This window comes from Oncorhynchus gorbuscha, linkage group LG19 (assembly GCF_021184085.1).
Source record: "Oncorhynchus gorbuscha isolate QuinsamMale2020 ecotype Even-year linkage group LG19, OgorEven_v1.0, whole genome shotgun sequence".
Classification (NCBI taxonomy): domain Eukaryota; kingdom Metazoa; phylum Chordata; class Actinopteri; order Salmoniformes; family Salmonidae; genus Oncorhynchus; species Oncorhynchus gorbuscha.
In genome coordinates, this window is record NC_060191.1 from 35,765,841 (window position 1) to 35,784,357 (window position 18,517).

Consider the following 18,517-nt stretch of genomic DNA (forward strand, 5'->3'; position numbering starts at 1 on the left):
CCCAAACGTGCATTTGTTCTTACGTTTCCATGTACAATTCCATTATCGGACAAATCAGTTCCCCTCTCAGTCCATCAAGGTAAAATATTTAAAAAACAAAAATCCAGCGCTGGAAAACAATGAACTGGCTCATCAATTTAGACACTTAGTCAATACAGCTCTTTAACAAATGCTCTGAACATGAGAGGTCACTGTAGACCGTCGCTTTAATTACGGAGTATGATGCTGATTTATGTCGGTTGCCCCCCCCCTCGGGTTGTGCCGTGGCGGAGATCTTCGTGGGCTATACTCGCCCTTGTCTCAGGATGGTAAGTTGGTGGTTGAAGATATCCCTCTACTGGTGTGGGAGCTGTGCTTTGGCAAAGTGGATGGGGTTATATCCTGCCTGTTTGGCCCCATCCGGGGGTATCGTCATACGGGGCTACAGTGTCTCCCGACCCCTAAATGTCTCAGCCTCCAGTATTTATGCTGCAGTAGTTTGTGTCGGGGGCTAGGGTCAGCCTGTTATATCTGGAGTATTTCTCCCGTCTTATCAGGTGTCCTGTGTGAATGTAAGTATGCTCTCTCTAATTCTCTCTTTCTTTTTCCCTCTTTCTCTCTCTTTGTTTCATTCTCTCTCTCTGAGGGCCTGAGCCCTAGGACCATGCGTCAGGACTACCTGGCCTGATGACACCTTGCCGTCCCCAGTCCGCCTGGCCATGCTGCTGCTCCATTTTCAACTGTTCTGCCTGCAGCTATGGAATCCTGACCTGTTCACCAGACGTGCTACCTGTCCCAGACCTGCTGTTATCAACTCTCTAGTGACAGCAGGAGCGGTGGAGATACTCTGAATGATCGGCTATGAAAAGCCAACTGACATTTACTCCTGAGGTGCTGATGTGTTGCACCCTTGACAACCACTGTGGTTATTATTATTTGACCCTGCTGGTCATCTATGAACATTTGAACATCTTGGCCATGTTCTGTTACAATCTACCCGGCACAGCCAGAAAACGACTGGCCATCCCTCATAGCCTGGTTCCTCTCTAGGTATCTTCCTAGGTTTTAGCCTTTCTAGGGAGTTTTTCCTAGCGGCCGTGCTTCTACACCTGCATCACTTGCTGTTTGGGGTTTTAGACGGGGTTTCTGTACAGCACTTTGACATCAGCTGATGTAAGAAGGGCTTTATAAATACGTTTTTGATTGATTGATGCGGCTGTGGGGATGGGACTTACTGTAGTCCCTCTGTTCCCAGTTGGGGGTTGGGGGGGTGGGGTATTTGTGGGGCTCATGGTTCCTATCCTAGTAGTGGTCCCTTTGATCCTTACATTCTGGATAACAGCTCTCTGGTGCTGATGAGGAAAGCTGAACAGAAGACTCGGGAGACGCTATGGCTGACAGAGAGCACGGCTCCAATCCGGCCTCGCTGACATCTAACATAACGTAAAATGAGCCGTAATTAAAACAGTCCATAATCAGCAGACCGCCCCACAGGCCATAATTAAAATGACCAGCGATGTTACGTCTCTGTTGCTGCAGTTACGGAGAGGGATGGACAATTATCCACTGCTTTCAGAGCGTTTATTTGAACATCGCTCCCGAGCAAGGTCACGTCGGCCCTGCTTGATGAGTTGGAAGAAAACGGACATTAGCCAATAGGCATGTCTCATGAAGCAAATCCAATAACCAGCGGTGAGAAGGAAAGTTTGTAATGGAATCACTTACTACAATCCAATATAACGGTCTTTGCATGGATGAAATGACGTTTGTTCTATCTGCTCAGCGCTGATCAGATGATAAGAGCTGAGAAGAGAAGATGTTTAACTAAATCTGACAGGAACGGTCAGGTTCCAGACACGGTCCAGACTCAAATGGTTTTGGAACACAATTGGCCCGCCACATTCTTTGTCACCAAAAGGAGGGTTCAATAAATCGCTTCTCAGTGGCAAGCATTTCTGTGACCTTCCTTAGCTCTGACAGTGGAGAGAGTTAGAGGGACAGCATTGAAATTGCAGGTTATCTTGCTATGTGTGGAATGGTGTCCAATGATTCACATGATAGCATGCTGCTTGTCAATAAAGCTCCCACTGTGCCCGTCGATACTGTAGCAGGCTGAGTGGTTGGCATTTTACTGGTGAGACCAGTTGTGTACGACGTGAATGCTTGCTCTGATTCTGAGCTGCTCACGGGGACTAAACTCTTGAAATGAGACTCACTGAAAAGCACAGATTTATCTGTCATATTGAATTGGTTTCATGAGGGCTGGGGACAGCCTGTTTACAGAAGGAAGCCCCCCCCTCTCTCTTAGAGATAACGATAAGGTACTTTCACATAGCTATAAAAAAACTAATTTCCATTGTAATTTCCTCTCTTTACCTCACTGAAATACTATTGGTCTGTCTCAGTGCCAGAGCCTTGTTGAGCATGATGCAGAGGAAAGATATGCAGACAGTGCTCATTTTGGAGACATTTATTTCTGAACATTTTTCAGAAATACAACTCATTTAAGATGGTAGACTAGGTCCTACTTCTCTAAAAGCCACAGGAGTGGTCCGGGTTTCTGCTTGCTCTGTTTGTTATGCTGCGCCCGGGAAACTACTCATGAATTATGTATGTTGCAAAAGTGAGTTTTGTTTGCGAACACAACATGTAAATCTAGGATTTTTATAAAGGCAGTGCCTCATTGAAAACCAATTTCCTCTGTCTAAGGGTCCTTGATAGATCTCATCAAATTATGGAAGAATATTAGATTACCTAAACCCTTACTTCCATGTGTACCATTTGTGAAAGCAATGTGCTAAATTATGCATGAACTGTAGCGATATAATGTTATTTTATAATCTATTAATGCAGCTCTCTAGCACTCAAGCACAAATGGCCTAGATGAATAGAGTTTTCAACCTGTGATAGATGTAAAATGATGCTAATAAATGAATGTGACTTTAACCCTTTCTGGGCTACGCAGAAGTAAAATGATCTTGGGGGGCCCAATTAACAATTGTGAAGCAAAGGAGATGATCGTGGACTTCAGGAAACAGCAGAGGGAGCAGCCCCCTATCCACATCGATGGGACAGTAGCGCAGAGGGTAGTAAGTTTTAAGTTCCTCGGTGTACACATCACGGACAAACTGAATTGGCCCACCCACACAGACAGCGTGGTGAAGAAGGCGCAGCAGTGCCTCTTCAACCTCCGGAGGCTGAAGAAATTCGTCTCGTCACCAAAAGCACTCAAACTTTTACAGATGCTCAACTCCAGCCACTTTAATAATGGAAAAATGTATGTAAAAATGTATCACTAGCCACTTTAAACAATGCCACTTAATATACTGTTTACATACCGTATATTACTCATCTCATATGTATATACTGTACCCTATACCATCTACTGCATCTTGCCATCTTTATGTAATACATGTATCACTAGCCACTTTAAACCATGCCATTTTTATGTTTACATACCCTACATTACACATATCATATGTACAGTGGGGAGAACAAGTATTTGATACACTGCCGATTTTGCAGGTTTTCCTACTTACAAAGCATGTAGAGGTCAGTAATTTTTATCATAGGTACACTTCAACTGTGAGAGACTGAATCTAAAACAAAAATCCAGAAAATCACATTGTATGAATTTTAAGTAATTCATTTGGATTTTATTGCATGACATAAGTATTTGATACATCAGAAAAGCAGAACTTAATATTTGGCACAGAAACCTTTGTTTGCAATTAGAGATCATATGTTTCCTGTAGTTCTTGATCAGGTTTGCACACACTGCAGCAGGGATTTTGGCCCACTCCTCCATACAGACCTTCTCCAGATCCTTCAGGTTTTGGGGCTGTCGCTGGGCAATAGGGACTTTCAGCTCCCTCCAAAGATTTTCTATTGGGTTCAGGTCTGGAGACTGGCTAGGCCACTCCAGGACCTTGAGATGCTTCTTACGGAGCCAGTCCTTAGTTGCCCTGGCTGTGTGTTTCGGGTCGTTGTCATGCTGGAAGACCCAGCCACGACCCATCTTCAATGCTCTTACTGAGGGAAGGAGGTTGTTGGCCAAGATCTTGCGATACATGGCCCCATCCATCCTCCCCTCAATACGGTGCAGTCGTCTTGTCCCCTTTGCAGAAAAGCATCCCCAAAGAATGATGTTTCCACCTCCATGCTTCACGGTTGGGATGGTGTTCTTGGGGTTGTACTCATCCTTCTTCTTCCTCCAAACACGGCCAGTGGAGTTTAGACCAAAAAGCTATATTTTTGTCTCATCAGACCACATGACCTTCTCCCATTCCTCCTCTGGATCATCCAGATGGTCATTGGCAAACTTCAGACGGGCCTGGACATGTGCTGGCTTGAGCAGGGGGACCTTGAGTTCACTACAGGATTTTAATCCATGACGGCGTAGTGTGTTACTAATGGTTTTCTTTGAGACTGTGGTCCCAGCTCTCTTCAGGTCATTGACCAGGTCCTGCCGTGTAGTTCTGGGCTGATCCCTCACCTTCCTCATGATCATTGATTCCTCACGAGGTGAGATCTTGCATGGAGCCCCAGACCGAGGGTGATTGACCGTCATCTTGAACTTATTCTATTTTCTAATAATTGCACCAACAGTTGTTGCCTTCTCACCAAGCTGCTTGCCTATTGTCCTGTAGCCCATCCCAGCCTTGTGCAGGTCTACAATTTTATCCCTGATGTCCTTACACAGCTCTCTGGTCTTGGCCATGGTGGAGAGGTTGGAGTCTGTTTGATTGAGTGTGTGGACAGGTGTCTTTTATACAGGTAACAAGTTCAAACAGGTGCAGTTAATACAGGTAATGAGTGGAGAACAGGCTTCTTAAAGAAAAACAAACAGGTCTGTGAGAGACGGAATTCTTACTGGTTGGTAGGTGATCAAATACTTATGTCATGCAATAAAATGCAAATTAATTACTTAAAAATCATACAATGTGATTTTCTGAATTTTTGTTTTAGATTGCGTCTCTCACAGTTGAAGTGTACCTATGATGAAAATTACAGACCTCTACATGCTTTGTAAGTAGGAAAACCTGCAAAATCGGCAGTGTATCAAATACTTGTTCTCCCCACTGTATATACTGTACTCGATACCATCTACTGCATCTTGCCTATGCCGTTCTGTACGATCACTCATTCATATCTTTATGTATATATTCTTTATCCCCTTACACTTGTGTGTATGAGGTAGTTGTGGTATTGTTAGGTTAGATTACTCGTTGGTTATTACTGCGTTGTCGGAACTAGAAGCACAAGCATTTCGCCACACTCGCATTAACATCTGCTATCCATGTGTATGTGACAAACAACATTTGATTTGATTTGGATTACCTTTGTGCAAATGGAGGAAGTGAAATCTCCTCCCTAGCAAATGGAAACTATAGGACAAACCCCTGCCTTCTGCTAATTTAACTCGTGTTTATCATGACCAAAAAGGGAAAGGTTTGTTTTCATGAATTATTACTACATAGCCAATTTTGACTTAGTGCAGACCGTACAACCCAATCGCGATTAGTCCAAATAATCAATGATGAAAACCCAAAACCAGGAGCTACTGCGTGTAATCACATAATTCTACGTGAGCCTTGAAACGTTCTCGCCATTTAAATCTGTCCACGAGAGATTAAGGCAGCTGAAGCTTGTATATGATCATGCTACATAAAATGGCTGTATGTATAGAAAACACTTGACCAATGAGCAGTTTGAAAAACAATATCAAGGGCTAGGCACTCTGTGGAACAAACAGTTATGATAATCTCCCTGATATGCATGTTGTGTGTGTGTGCGCGTGTGTATGCTTGAAGACACTTTTGAAGACACTCGTCCCCTTATGTATCCTCAAGTCTTCTCATGTCAACTACGGCTTGCATACACGCGGTTGATCATGTTCGTCTGAGCATCTCCGCCGCTCTCCTTGAAGCCGACACAGTGTCCCATTCACTTCACACAGATCTGTGTAAAATATTAGGGTTGCAACATTTGTGGACATTTCCACTAATTTTTCAACCCTTGTAAAAACAATGAAATCTCATTGCTACACTATAGGAAGAAAGCACAACAAGACAATTTGCTTTCAATTACGAATGTGGAAAACGTTCCCTCACCCTGTCACTAAAGAACGTCATGGTCTTGCAGTGTGTGTTGGTACTATCAATGACAAGCTCCCTTAAACATTGATATATGGTACCCAACACGAATCCAGTGTGAGATACAACTAAGCTCTTAGAGGAGTAGAAAATAGAAAACAGAAATCACAAAAGATAAGTACTTCAGATCCAAGCTAAAAGCGAATCTATTGTCTCTCAGTGCCACATCTTCCATTACTGCTAAATGTGGTATGGAGCAGCTATAATGAACATACTAGTAACAACTGACAGATTCCCTGCCACACCACTCTCACAGGTGGTGTTCCAATGTGTGTTATAGTGAAAATTAGAAGTGTTTTTAACACGGGAGGAAATTGAAAAGTTGGAGTATAGGTGGAAAGGAGAATAAAGTAGGCCGATTGAAAATGATATTTGTAGTTGGTGAAACTGTCTGTTTTTGATATTACAACAACAAAGAAGTTTACTTCAAACATCCAACACTCTTGTGTCCCTTTTACCGCAATGCTGAATGCCCCCTTTTTAATTTCATCAACGAAACAAAAACAGTAACAAAGGCGCTGGGTGGGGGGGAACAGCGGCGCTCTTTCCCCTTCTACAGATTTCAACTTTAAGGGCTCTATTCAATCCGTGGCTCTGAAGATCCGTTTTGTAACAGGATTGACAATTAAAGGCAATGTTCCCGTAATTTCAATCGGAAATTAATTCTAAAATGTTCACACAGATGTTCCGCGATACGGATTAAGGAAACACACACAAAGCTCTCTCTACAAGCAAAAACTCAAAAACAGGAAGTACCAGTGATGCGCCCAATTGGGAAGTGGTCCGATGAAGCGGATGCTAAGCTACAGGACTGTTTTGCTAACACAGACTGGAATATGTTCCGGGATTCATCCGATGGCATTGAGGAGTTTGCCACATCAGTCACCTGCTTCACTATTAAGTGCATCGACATCGTCGTCCCCACAGTGACTGTACGTTCATATCCCAACCAGAAGCCATGGGTTACAGGCTAAAGAATAGAGCTGCCGCTTTCAAGGACGCTACAAGAAATCCCACTACGACCTCCGATGAGCCATTAAACAGGCAAAGCGTCAATACCGGACTAAGATCGAATCCTACTGCGCTGGCACAGATGCTCGTCGAATGTGGCAGGACTTGCAACTGCCACGGATTGCGACGGGAAACCTAGCCGTGAGCAGGATTGGAGTGTAATGGATTACAGCATGTAAACATCATTAAAGTGACTAGTGGTCGGTTATTAAAGTGACCAGTGATTTCATGTCTATGTATATAGGAAAGAGGCCACTAAGGTGCAGGGATGAGTAGCCGGGCGGTAGCCGGCTAGTGATGGCTGTTTAACAGTCTGATGGCCTTGAGATAGAAACTGTTTTTCAGTCTCTCGGTCCCAGCTTAGATGCACCTGTACTGACCTCGCTTTCTGGATGATAGTGGGGTGAACAGGCCTTGGCTCAGGTGGTTGATGTAATTGATGATCGTTTTGGCCTTCCTGTGACATTGGGTGCTCTAGGTGTCCTGGAGGGTACAGTGTTCCCCTCGGGGGTGCGTTGGGCAGACTGTACCACCCTCTGGAGATCCCAGTGGTTGCGGGCGGTGCAATTGCCATGCCAGGTGGCAATACAGCCCGACAGGATGCTCTCAATTGAGCATCTGTAAAAGTCTCTGAGGGTCTTAGGGGCCAAGCCAAATTTCTTCAGCCTCCTGAGGTTGAAGAGGCACTGTTGCGTCGGCCTTCACCACACTGTCTGTGTGGGTGGACTATTTCAGATCGTCAGTGATGTGTACGCCGAGGAACTTGAAGCTTTCCACTATCTCCACTGCAGTCCTGTCGATGTGGATAGGGGCGTGCTCCCTCTGCTGTTTCATGAAATCCACAATCAGCTCCTTTGTTTTGTTGACGTTGGGTGAGAGGTTATTTTCCTGGCAACACACTCCCAGGGCCCTCACCTCCTCCCTGTAGGCTGTCTGGTCATTGTTGGTAATCAGGCCTAGTTGGAGGCATGCGTGGTCATGCAGTCACAGGTGAATAGAGAGTATAGGAGGGAACTAAGCACACACCCTTGTGGGGCTCCTTGAGGATCAGTGAAGTGGAGGTTTTGTTTCCTACCTTGACCAACTCCGAATAACTCTTCTCCGCTGGCGGCGTACTGGAGCAGCCTCTGTGATTTAAATTTCCCTGCAGGGTACGAACAAAGGATCGAATTCGGAAAGTCGTATTCCTAGTTGTAATACTGGTGAGTTACTGCCTCTTTGATATCCAAAAGTTATTTTATGTAATGACACAAACATTCTGGGCTATAATTTAAGAAGTAACACACAAAAAAAACGAAATACTGCAAAGTTGCTTAGGAGCTAGAAACAGAGCTGGCATGTTTGTCAGTGCCATCTTACCAAGCATCAAGTCTGGAGAAAACCTGGCACCATCCCTACGGTGAAGCATGGTGGTGGCAGCATCATGCTGCGGGGATGGTTTTCAGCGGCAGGGACTGGGAGGCTAGTCAGGATCGAGGGAAAGATGAAAGGAGCCAAGTACAGAGAGATCCTTGATAAAAACTTGCCCCAGAGCACTATTTTTTGTCAGCAGGACCATACAGCACTGAATGAGAGCAAATGTGACTTAGAAAGTTGTCTATTATTCAGCTACCAAAAAGCCAAGCTTACATTAATTATAAATATTCATAGTTGATGTTTCCACCTATAAATATTTCTGTGTTTACAGGTATATATTTCCAAGATTAATTAAGATTTCGCAATGCTGTTTGTTTGTGTATGAAGGGAAGACCACTGACTACTTGTAATTTCACATTTTTAGCAATATCAGCGCTTGTTAAATTGGGTTACATGAGTTTATGTAGCCCACCCCTCTCCAACCAGGCAATATTCTGCACATTTTGAGTTAAGGTGGACATCAAAATATCTATTAATTTAATTGAACCACTTTTGTATTAAAATGTGTTTGGTTGTCCGTCGGTTAAAAACCAAAGCTCATTTTGAGGATTGGCCACTCGCCTAATATTCTTGTACTTCTCTTTCTATAAAAATGTTTTTATTAAATTACAGCTCAAATCGAGACCATTTCGAATGTGCGATTAATCACAGCAAATCCTGCGGTTAACTTGATTCAATGGCCCTAATTGCAATGCATGTCCGTGTTGTAAAGGTCACGTGACTCAGTCCCTCCCTACATGCCACACATGCACGCACACACACAGGGAGAAGGGACTTATCTGGGGAGCTGGCGCCAGCGAGAGAGAGCTCTGTCCCTAGGGTTCATCCGTAGACTATACACTTATCTCCTTAAGCTGCAACTGCTGCTGTTGTGTGTTGAGCCCTGCTGGTCCTGGGAAAGACAGGCTATATCCAGGCTTTCTAATCCCATTACTGTAATGGCTGCCAGATAGGATATATTAAACAAATTAGCATGCACACACATTTAGCACCATGGCATCACTGGCCCATCTCACACCTCTGCCCTTTGTTAAGAGCCACTTCCTTTGGCACTTGTCACTGCTACTGGTCTAAATAGCTACATCACGTTGCTATTGGTGGGTGTGCATGTGTATATTTCATTGTTTTGTCTGTGTGTATGTGAAAACCTGACAAATGAAATAGACAACAAAAAAAAGAACAGAGTAATTGTTTTTTCTTCCCACATGTATGATTTCACAGTCTTTTTAATTAGTAAACGAACAGGATCGGGGGCGTGCGTCATGCAGACATTATTTTCGGAGGATGGAGGGGATGGTAAGTTGGAGCTTTTTGCATTTTTTTTTAAACACCCGAAACAGCTTCTTCCTGCAATCTAGAGCCATAATCATTATACCTAATTCCTACTAAAAATATATATATATTTTTTTCTGCATAGTCAGCATACCTCTTTACCTGTTCAATTGTCATTTCAATGAGGGTGTCATTTTGACTGTTGTAAATCCCACACCTCAATACACTGCACTAACATGCCTAGGATATTACATCCAAACTACAACACGTTACATGGGATCATAACATAACATCATCAATACAGGCACATATCATGGCATCATAATTAATACACAAATAATCTGATATTATCATAAATTGTCAGATCACATTTAAAGTATGTAAGTATGTTCCTGACCGGTGTTTAAAAAAAATATATATTTAAGAAACTAAATATGCTTTTTCTGCAAAAAAAAAATCTGGGTAAAAGAGGAATGTGAATGTTCAGTACATTTTAGCATTTGCTTGCTTTTCTTTAAGTCAAACAACCTTGCCAGCAGGCATGCCAGCTAAGATGGTTAGACAAGCTACTCCAACTTGATTGATAGCCTGAAATAGCTTGGTAGCTGGTTATGAGGTTGGGAGATTGGGACCATAGCTAGCTGGCAATAATTGCTAGGTGGCTAGTAATACAGAGAAACAATCAAACATTTTTGCTTTATATATTTATCAAGAAGGAATCAATAGTCTACATGGCTTGATCAAATTCATTGTCAAACATACCTCCTGCAAGTCCTGGCCTTCACCGGCCACTAAAATCAAATCAACTGCCGTGTCTGTCACTCGACACTCTCTCTCCTCCTACTGACGATACTGTCCGCATGCACTAGAGCCCTCAAACTCAACTCTGGACTTTGAAGCCAGTTCAATTGTATTATAAAATTTAAAAAAATAATAGTCCCCCTCTAATCAGGGACTGATTTAGACCTGGGACACCAGGTGGGTGCAATTAATGATCAGGTAGAAAAGAAAACCAGCATGGTCCGGACCTCGTAGTTGAATACCACTGCACTAGAGTACAGTATTTAGCGTCCTGCCGAGCCAATCTTTACTCTGTGGTGTACCGTTTCCCGCCTGTGTATAGTCTCACTAATGTTATTTTACTGCTGCTCTTTAATTACGTGTTACTTTTATTTCTTGTTCTTACTCTTTTTTAACTGCATGGTTGGTTAGGGGCTCGTAAGTAAGCATTTCACTGTTGTATTCGGCACATGTGACTAATATAATTTGATTTGATTTAACCCTGGAAGGAACCATTTACTAGGTAGAATGGGGGGGGGGGTGTACTGTTTTCCTGGTCCAGTCATTGTGCCCTCTTTGCAAAATACAGCTGACCGATCTTTTTATAAATAATTATGAGAAAATGTGGGGTTAAACATTTTGTTCAGTAATTCATGTAACATCTGCAAAAAAAAAGTATTCCCTTGTAGCCCCCTATGTGCATGATGCCTCTGAACCTCATACAGGAAGCCAAGGTGATGCCAACAATAAGGCAGGGTAGAACAGGTGCCTCTACAGAGAAGGAACAGAAACGGGGATGTGTGAAACTACAGGCATGCATTCGCTGCGAGTAATTGTTTCTGATGTGTGTACAGTATGTGTGACACGGTGTATTACTCAAAACCTACATTATCTATTTGTTTAAAGGAGGTTCATTCAAAACCCCTGTGCCTTTTCCATTATATTTGATTATGAAGATTGAATAAACAACAACATTTTGCTCACACACTTGAAGTCAGATTGATGATATCTGGTCGTACACAAACATCCATACAGATCACAATTAAAGCCATTCAAACCCAGCGTTCTTGTTGGACTTTGACACCGTGGGTGGTGTGCTAGAGTGAGTCAGTGACAGCTTGCTCAGAGGCCTTGTGAATGTCAGCTACATGAACCCCGGCGAACTAGACAGACATGGACACCGCTGCCCAACCCTGTTAGAAATGCACCCGTCCTCCTCCGATGCAGCCACTGAAACCACGGCTAGAAAGCTCGCTTTCACTCAGTGTAACCATCGCTATAAATTGTGTTGTCAACAGATGACAACAGGGTTATGATTTGGGGTTGAGACACACTAGGAAATAAGATGGCAGGAGCTTTGTGCAACATCAGGTTTTTTTTTTAAACAACTAACGTTTTTAACAGAACATAACAGCAATTCACAGACACCAACGGAAAGGGCCTCTGGGAATGAATCCATTTTATTAGGCTCAAAGACAGTGTCTCTGGGTTCAGCAAGTGGCATAACAATGGGTTAAAAAGTGTATGTTGTGTTCTAGATGCGCTACTCAGCAACAGATAATAAACACATCCAAATGTGAGGTACATTTGGCAGACCGGGTGCTGTTCCTGGGCTGTCAGTCAACATGGCAGCCATAATATCACTGTGGGTGACTGCACAGATAGCGCTTTGCTTCGGATTAATTGAGTTCCGGGGAGCTGATTGGGTTTGGGACTGCAGGGAAATCCTGCAGGGAACAACACCTGTTCAAAGATACTCCAACACACCTAACTAGCACTGGGCTGGGGAATCGCTCCATATGGCCCAGGCAGAGAGAAAGACAAGACGGAGAGAGAGAGAGAGAGAGAGGAATCAAAATAAAAAGTAAAGCTACATGCATTGAAATGAATCGGAAAAATGGATAGAGAGAGAGAGTAAGACGAGGGAGAGAAAGTACAAACCATGTCAAAATCAGGCGAAGGCACAGCAGAACGAGGGAACAACAGAAAGGGTGAGCTATCTTTGCGGACTGTTTGTGCCCTGTTGCCCTCCTCTGTTTCCTGTGTGTGTAATCCATTTGGAGAGTGAGGAGTACAGAGCAGGGTCATCACCCCCTTCTGCCGTTTTCCAGACCTGCATCCCGGCCCAAGGTCCCAACAGTGTTTACACGCTCTGCCTCACAGAAGATGCGGGACCCTGCTCATCGTCCTGGGCAGCAGGGCTGCTGTAGTGACACCCAAGGTGAAAGTGACGATCTCCAGAGCAGCCTGATCCCACCCCCCCTGTCCCACGGTCTCTCTGCCTCTCCTCATTCTCCCCTTCCTCCCTGCTCCTACGTCGTCTCTAACTGCGTGTATGAGATATATGTAATGGCTGCTGCTATGGCATATGACCTTTGAACCCTATCTATAAACCATACTGTGGTTCCTGATGTTCTCAGAGGGTGCTGTCGGACTCTCGACCGGCGGCCCCCGGGGTCTCCTTGCCGGGGGCGGGGACCTCAGAGAGCAGGCTGAGGCAGGTGGCCGGGTTCCGGGAGGTGCAGCGGGAGAGGAGCTGGCCCCCTGGAGGCCCCTGGCGGCGGCAAGGGCACAGGTAGCCCTTGAGGTGCAGCCATATCTTGCTGTGCAGGGAGGCGTAGATGAAGGGGTTGTAGCAGGCGGAGCTCATGGCCACCAGGTGGCAGCACACCTGCAGCACGTTGACATAGCGCTTGTCCACGATGTGGTAGTCTGGGTCCAGGTCCAGCAGCAGGTTCAGCACCTGTAGGGAGGGAGGAGGAATACACATGCTCAGGGGTCACATACATTAGGATTACAGTGGATTACAGTGGATTACATTGGGATTACATTAGGATTGTATACAGCCTAGGTGATGCCCCTAAAATGCTTTTTCAGCATATTTTCTCAAAGACATCAACTCAATTATATAAAAATGACAGGAAAGTTGATGGGCTATCAGGAAAGTGCATCGTGCCTGTGTGTGTGTGTGTGTGTGTGTGTGCGCATCGGTGCATGCGTGTGTGCTCACCTGCAGGGGCAGCCAGCAGAGGGCAAAGGCAAGCACAGAGGCCACCAGGAGAGAGAAGGTTTTCCTCCTCCTCTGGCTCCAGCGCTGCTGGCAGTGTGAGGGCTCTCCGGGCAGCGTGTGGCGTCTCAGGTGCACTGTGATGGCACAGTAGGACACGCTGACTGACAGCAGAGGGATCATGTAGGAGGCTACCAGGATACAGCAGGAGTAGAGCAGCCTGAGCTGGCCAGAGCTCGGCCAGAACTCTTCACACACCACCAGCTCCACCCCACGGGGCCTCAGGTCCAGGTAGCGGGTGTGGAGGGAGGGAGGGGCAGCCAGGGCCAGAGACAACCCCCACACCCCCAGAGCCACCGCGCCGCAGCCCCCGACAGAGATCCTCCTCCTCACTGGGTGGGCCACCACCACGTAGCGGTCCACAGCAATGGCCGTGAGGGACAGCACCGAGGCAAAGACTGTGGCGGCCTGCAGCAGCGGCACCAGGTGGCAGAGAGGGCGTCCGAAGGCCCAGCCGCGGCTGTCGAAGGCGTACGAGGCAGTCAGAGGGACACAGGTCAGACACATCAGTAGGTCGCCAGCCGCCAGGTTACCGATGAAGAAGTTTGTGGCGTTGTGTAGCTTCTTATCGGCCAGGATACAGGCCAGCAGGATGGAGTTGCCTATGCCGGCCACAGCCACCAGGAGGCAGTAGAGGGGCAGGAAGAGGGGCTTGAAGCGCAGCAGCAGCTGCATGCCAGAGAACATGTCCAGGGGGTTGTTGCTGTGGTTCAAGGAGGGGCCTCCAGTAGTGTTGGCCCCACTCAGGACCTCCTCCAGGATGGGATCCATCTCAGTACACTGCTCCCCTACGACAACAGACAGTCACTAAGTTGTGTCAGTTAAGAAAGACTGGGGGAAGCATCAGCACTTACAGTATGATATAGCAAAGAAAAGGCTTGAACCAGTTCACTTATTTTCTGAGTTCAACCTGTTCATGACCCTCAGCAGCCCTTTCTGCATTTAGCTGCTGTTTTAATATGTACCAAAGATTATGGATAAACTGACAAGATAGATGTCTCTCCACCCCTAACAATGGGAGACGTTGTCCACAAAGCGGCACGGTGGGCTGTCTTAGCTCCTGACTATCCTTTCTTTGATTGGTGGATGCATCCCATTACTGTAATCCTTTTTTGAATACTCAATGAGGGTTGTTGACATCATCCACCTGTATTCAATGGAGATGTTATGCTGCTAGCCTCATGCCATGAATATGCAAAGCCATCTCAAGATGGCATTGCATTTTCTTCTCAAAGTTGCCCAGGATGTCACGTGTCCTACTTATATTAGTACACGTGTAACAACTTAAGCTTGACGAAACTTCCATTCAATCAAATAAACCTCACGTATCAAAATAAGCCATTCATTTTTTTAAACAAAAAACAACAACGAAAAAGCGCCACCTGCTGATGAGAGACAGATTTTCCACCAAGTTGGGCATCTCTCTTCCTTATCCTCTATGTATGTACTAACCTGAATGTCGTTTCCTTTTTTGGGGAGGCGGAATGTGGGCATCTGTGTAAACGTCATGATTTTCCCTGTCCGGTCTCTTTAATACTGTGACCGCCCACTTTACTGCCTGCACTCACTTTACTCACTTGGTCTCAGCGCCTCGGATATGCCTCCCCTTTAATGCTGTTGCAATGCACTTGATGGAGTTCTCCCAGCCACTTATTTCTGATCCTCGACGAGAGCTGAAAACCCTCTGATTGCAAAACGGAGGAGCTCTTTACAGCTCATCCGTGTCACGTCTGCACTGACGCATACTGTGGGATTAATCAAATGGCTTTATTGATTTAAATGTTTTTTTTTACCATCTTCTTCTAGTTAATGTGGGAGACTATCATGATTTCTTCGATTAGGAAAAGGAGATTTTTAGTGACCCCCCCAATCATAGCCTACTGTTTGAAGAATTCTATTATGATTGCCCATAATCAAATATGCTTTAGGCAAGAGATACAGAGGTGGGTAGATTGATATACAGATTTTTAAAAAAGAGAGTCCCCCCCCCCCCCCTGTCGCTCTGAACGTGGTAGATCAACAGGTGGCGAGGAAGGAGGGATTGAATATGTAGCTTAAGTCGTTGCGCTGTGACATAACAAACAACAGTAGATAATGCAACACTTTGGTGAATGGTGTCTTCATGCCGTAATGTCCAGTGCCTATAGTACATTTTGAGTGAGTCTTCAGGTCTTTATAGGCTGCATATGTTGATGTACTCGTCCAAGCAGAGCGAGACACTGAGATGAAAGACAGTCCTGTACTCTGGGTGGTATTTCCAGGCTAGTTTTGGATGGTTATTTCAACAGGGAAATGACCAGGGTCCCTATTTACTTTGAAGTGAGCCTAAAAATCTATGGCAAACAGAGGTAACAGTCAAATTGCTCCTGAAACACGTTTAATCTGTTGCCCTGCCATCTGATCGATCAGGCTGACGACAAAAACGCACAAGAAAGGACTGGCTAATGCAAAATTAATAATACACAACATTTTTACACATTCCTTTAAATGTTTTAAAATCTGTGATTGAACAAATGACATATCATTACAAATGATAATATTTGGTAGCATTTGAACCGTTAACAATTTCATGAAATCATCCTTCCAACTCGTCAAACCAGCTGTACATACTGTAGTTTTAGTACTATTTTTTTGGGGGGACTAAGTGAACCTTTCAAAATAGAATATCGAGTGTTCACATTTTCCGTATTCCACAATAAAACAAGCAACATTGATTTAAGCTGTAATTATGTGTATTGTGCATTTTTTTTGTACGCATCATTTGTGTGCATTGTGTGTAAGATAAGAGAGAGAAGCCTACTTGTACAGTGCCTTGCTTTTCCTCAGAGGCAGTACGCGTCTCTCCTCTCTGTCACGTCGCTTCACTTCTGTGACTGTGTCTCTCTCCTCTTCCTCTTCTCTTCCCCCTCTCCCTGTGATGTGAGCATTGCCCCCTCTCTCTCTCTCTCTCTCTCTCTCTCTCTCTCTCTCTCTCTCTATCTCTCTCTCTCTGAGCCCAACCAGTGGTTGTGCTCCAGCAGAAAGTCTGGGAATGAGGGGTAGCAGGCTGCCACAGACGCTATATCCTTCACAGCACATATATATAGGCAGATGATTGAAAAGAGAGACTGTGTGGTGTCCCAACACTATCCTTCCTTCACCCTCTTCCCCCCCTCCCTCTTTTTCTCCCTCTCTCCCTCACACGCTCCAGAGATGTCAATCCCACACACTGCATGAATTTCTAAATGATTTCCCTCCCAAAACGTGTTGCTAACCTCCTTCCATAAGTGCACAATGCAACGCATATAGTTCTCTCTCTTATGCAGTCAGGTACAAAATCCAAACCTGCGTCAAATGATGTGCTAACAACAGACGGACAACCTGCAATTAAATGTCGGCTATCCCTCCATCCCTTCCTGCCTCAAGCGCACATGCACGCACGCATGCACATGCATACATCACAGGAGGTTGGTGGCACCTTAATTGGGGAGGACGGGCTCTTGGTAAGGACCGGAGTAAAATCAACGGAACGGTATCAATTACATCAGAACACATGGTTTCCAGGTGGTTTCCAGGTGGTTTCCAGGTGGTGGTTTAAAGCCATTCCATTTGCTCTGATTCCCGGGCCATTATTATGAGCCGTCCTCCCCTCAGCAGCGTCCTGTGACACACACACAGAGTCATTTTTTTGGGAGGATTTCAGCGTAAGGGCTCAGACACACCAAGAGCGTTCGCTGTCCGAGAGTACTTAGCACCTCTGAGTGTTATTTTCGAACTGAGTGGGCACCAATTTTACATGTAGAATCGCATGAACATTTACAGCAGACGTTTCCAGCGAGTGGTCCCTGGAAACACAGCCTGAATGACCAGTAGACGGATGCTAGATCCACACTTGGTGCGATGTGTGAGATCCTTAAGGCAACCAATTGGAACAGGATTGTGAGTTTGCACATCTTCATATATTCAGAGGTAAAGGCATATTGTTAGTGTTACGAAATTAGCCCTATAGATAGGATGCCAGTTTCTTTCAATCACTTTGGCACATTTTTCAGGCGTAGGTGGTAATATTTTCTAAACTCTAAAGTAGAAAACGTCAAACTTATAACACTTGTAGATGGTCCCTGTCTTTATGTTCAGAACCTTTGACTCTGCTTCAGGGTTTCACACATGGTTCACCCCTCAGTCATTCATGCAGAATCGAGGTTTTCCGTGAAATACCATGAGAACATTTGGTTTAGTCACCAATACATCCGATGAGGATAGGCTCACCATTTACCATTTAATCCAAAAAAAACTAAAGATGCAAATTTAAAAAATGTTATATTTTGAAGTCCTGGTTGGTAAGAATAGTAGATTGTGTTATGATTTTTTATACTGTACTTAACTACAACTTGAAATGCACAATTCTTGAAGTGTTTTGTATCCACTGGCAGGTTGTGAGCATGTCGAGAAGGATGTCAGTCTTACAGTTTCATTGTCCTTACACAGCCCACGCATAGGACAAATTGTCAGAAATAGGGTATTGTAAAGCAGTTAGCTACTTTTTTTTTAAAAATAGCAAGGTGCTGTGTGCCATTTATGCCCCATGCGCCATTGTACAAGATCACCTTTTCTAAATGTCAGCTGATACAGTATCGCTAGTCTCTCTCTGCTCAAAATTCATCCGCTTACATTGCATTAGGGTTGCAAAATTCCAGCAACTTTCAATTCAATTCTCTGGTTTTTCAGAAATCCTGGTTAGATGATTCCCAGAATCAGAAGGCAATAAACAAGAAATCCAGAATCGTCCAACAAGGATTTATGGAAAACCAGAGAATTTATTGAACATTCCCAGAATTTTGCAAACCTACAATGTGTC

The 18,517-nt window shown here is 44.7% G+C and overlaps 1 protein-coding gene across 1 annotated transcript; it reads right to left on the reverse strand.

The window, feature by feature from the left end:
• Window positions 1-12,935: 12,935 nt before the first annotated feature.
• si:dkey-202l22.3 (7 transmembrane receptor domain-containing protein) lies at window positions 12,936-16,577 on the reverse strand. The gene is made up of 3 exons (XM_046316334.1): window positions 16,481-16,577; window positions 13,624-14,468; window positions 12,936-13,356 (listed from the first exon to the last, which is right to left on the reverse strand). The coding sequence occupies exons 2-3, from the start codon at window positions 14,449-14,451 to the stop codon at window positions 13,030-13,032; spliced, it is 1,155 nt and encodes a 384-aa protein (XP_046172290.1). The 5' UTR covers window positions 14,452-14,468; window positions 16,481-16,577; the 3' UTR covers window positions 12,936-13,029.
• Between the last annotated feature and the right edge of the window lie 1,940 nt (window positions 16,578-18,517).

Coding starts and splice junctions, on each gene's coding strand:
- si:dkey-202l22.3 (XM_046316334.1), bottom strand. CDS start 14,451: ATGGATCCCATCCTGGAGGAGGTCCTGAGTGGGGCCAACACTACTGGA. Junction 13,357..13,623: donor TCTGCTGGCTGCCCCTGCAG/GTGAGCACACAC, acceptor CCCTCCCTACAG/GTGCTGAACCTGCTGCTGGA.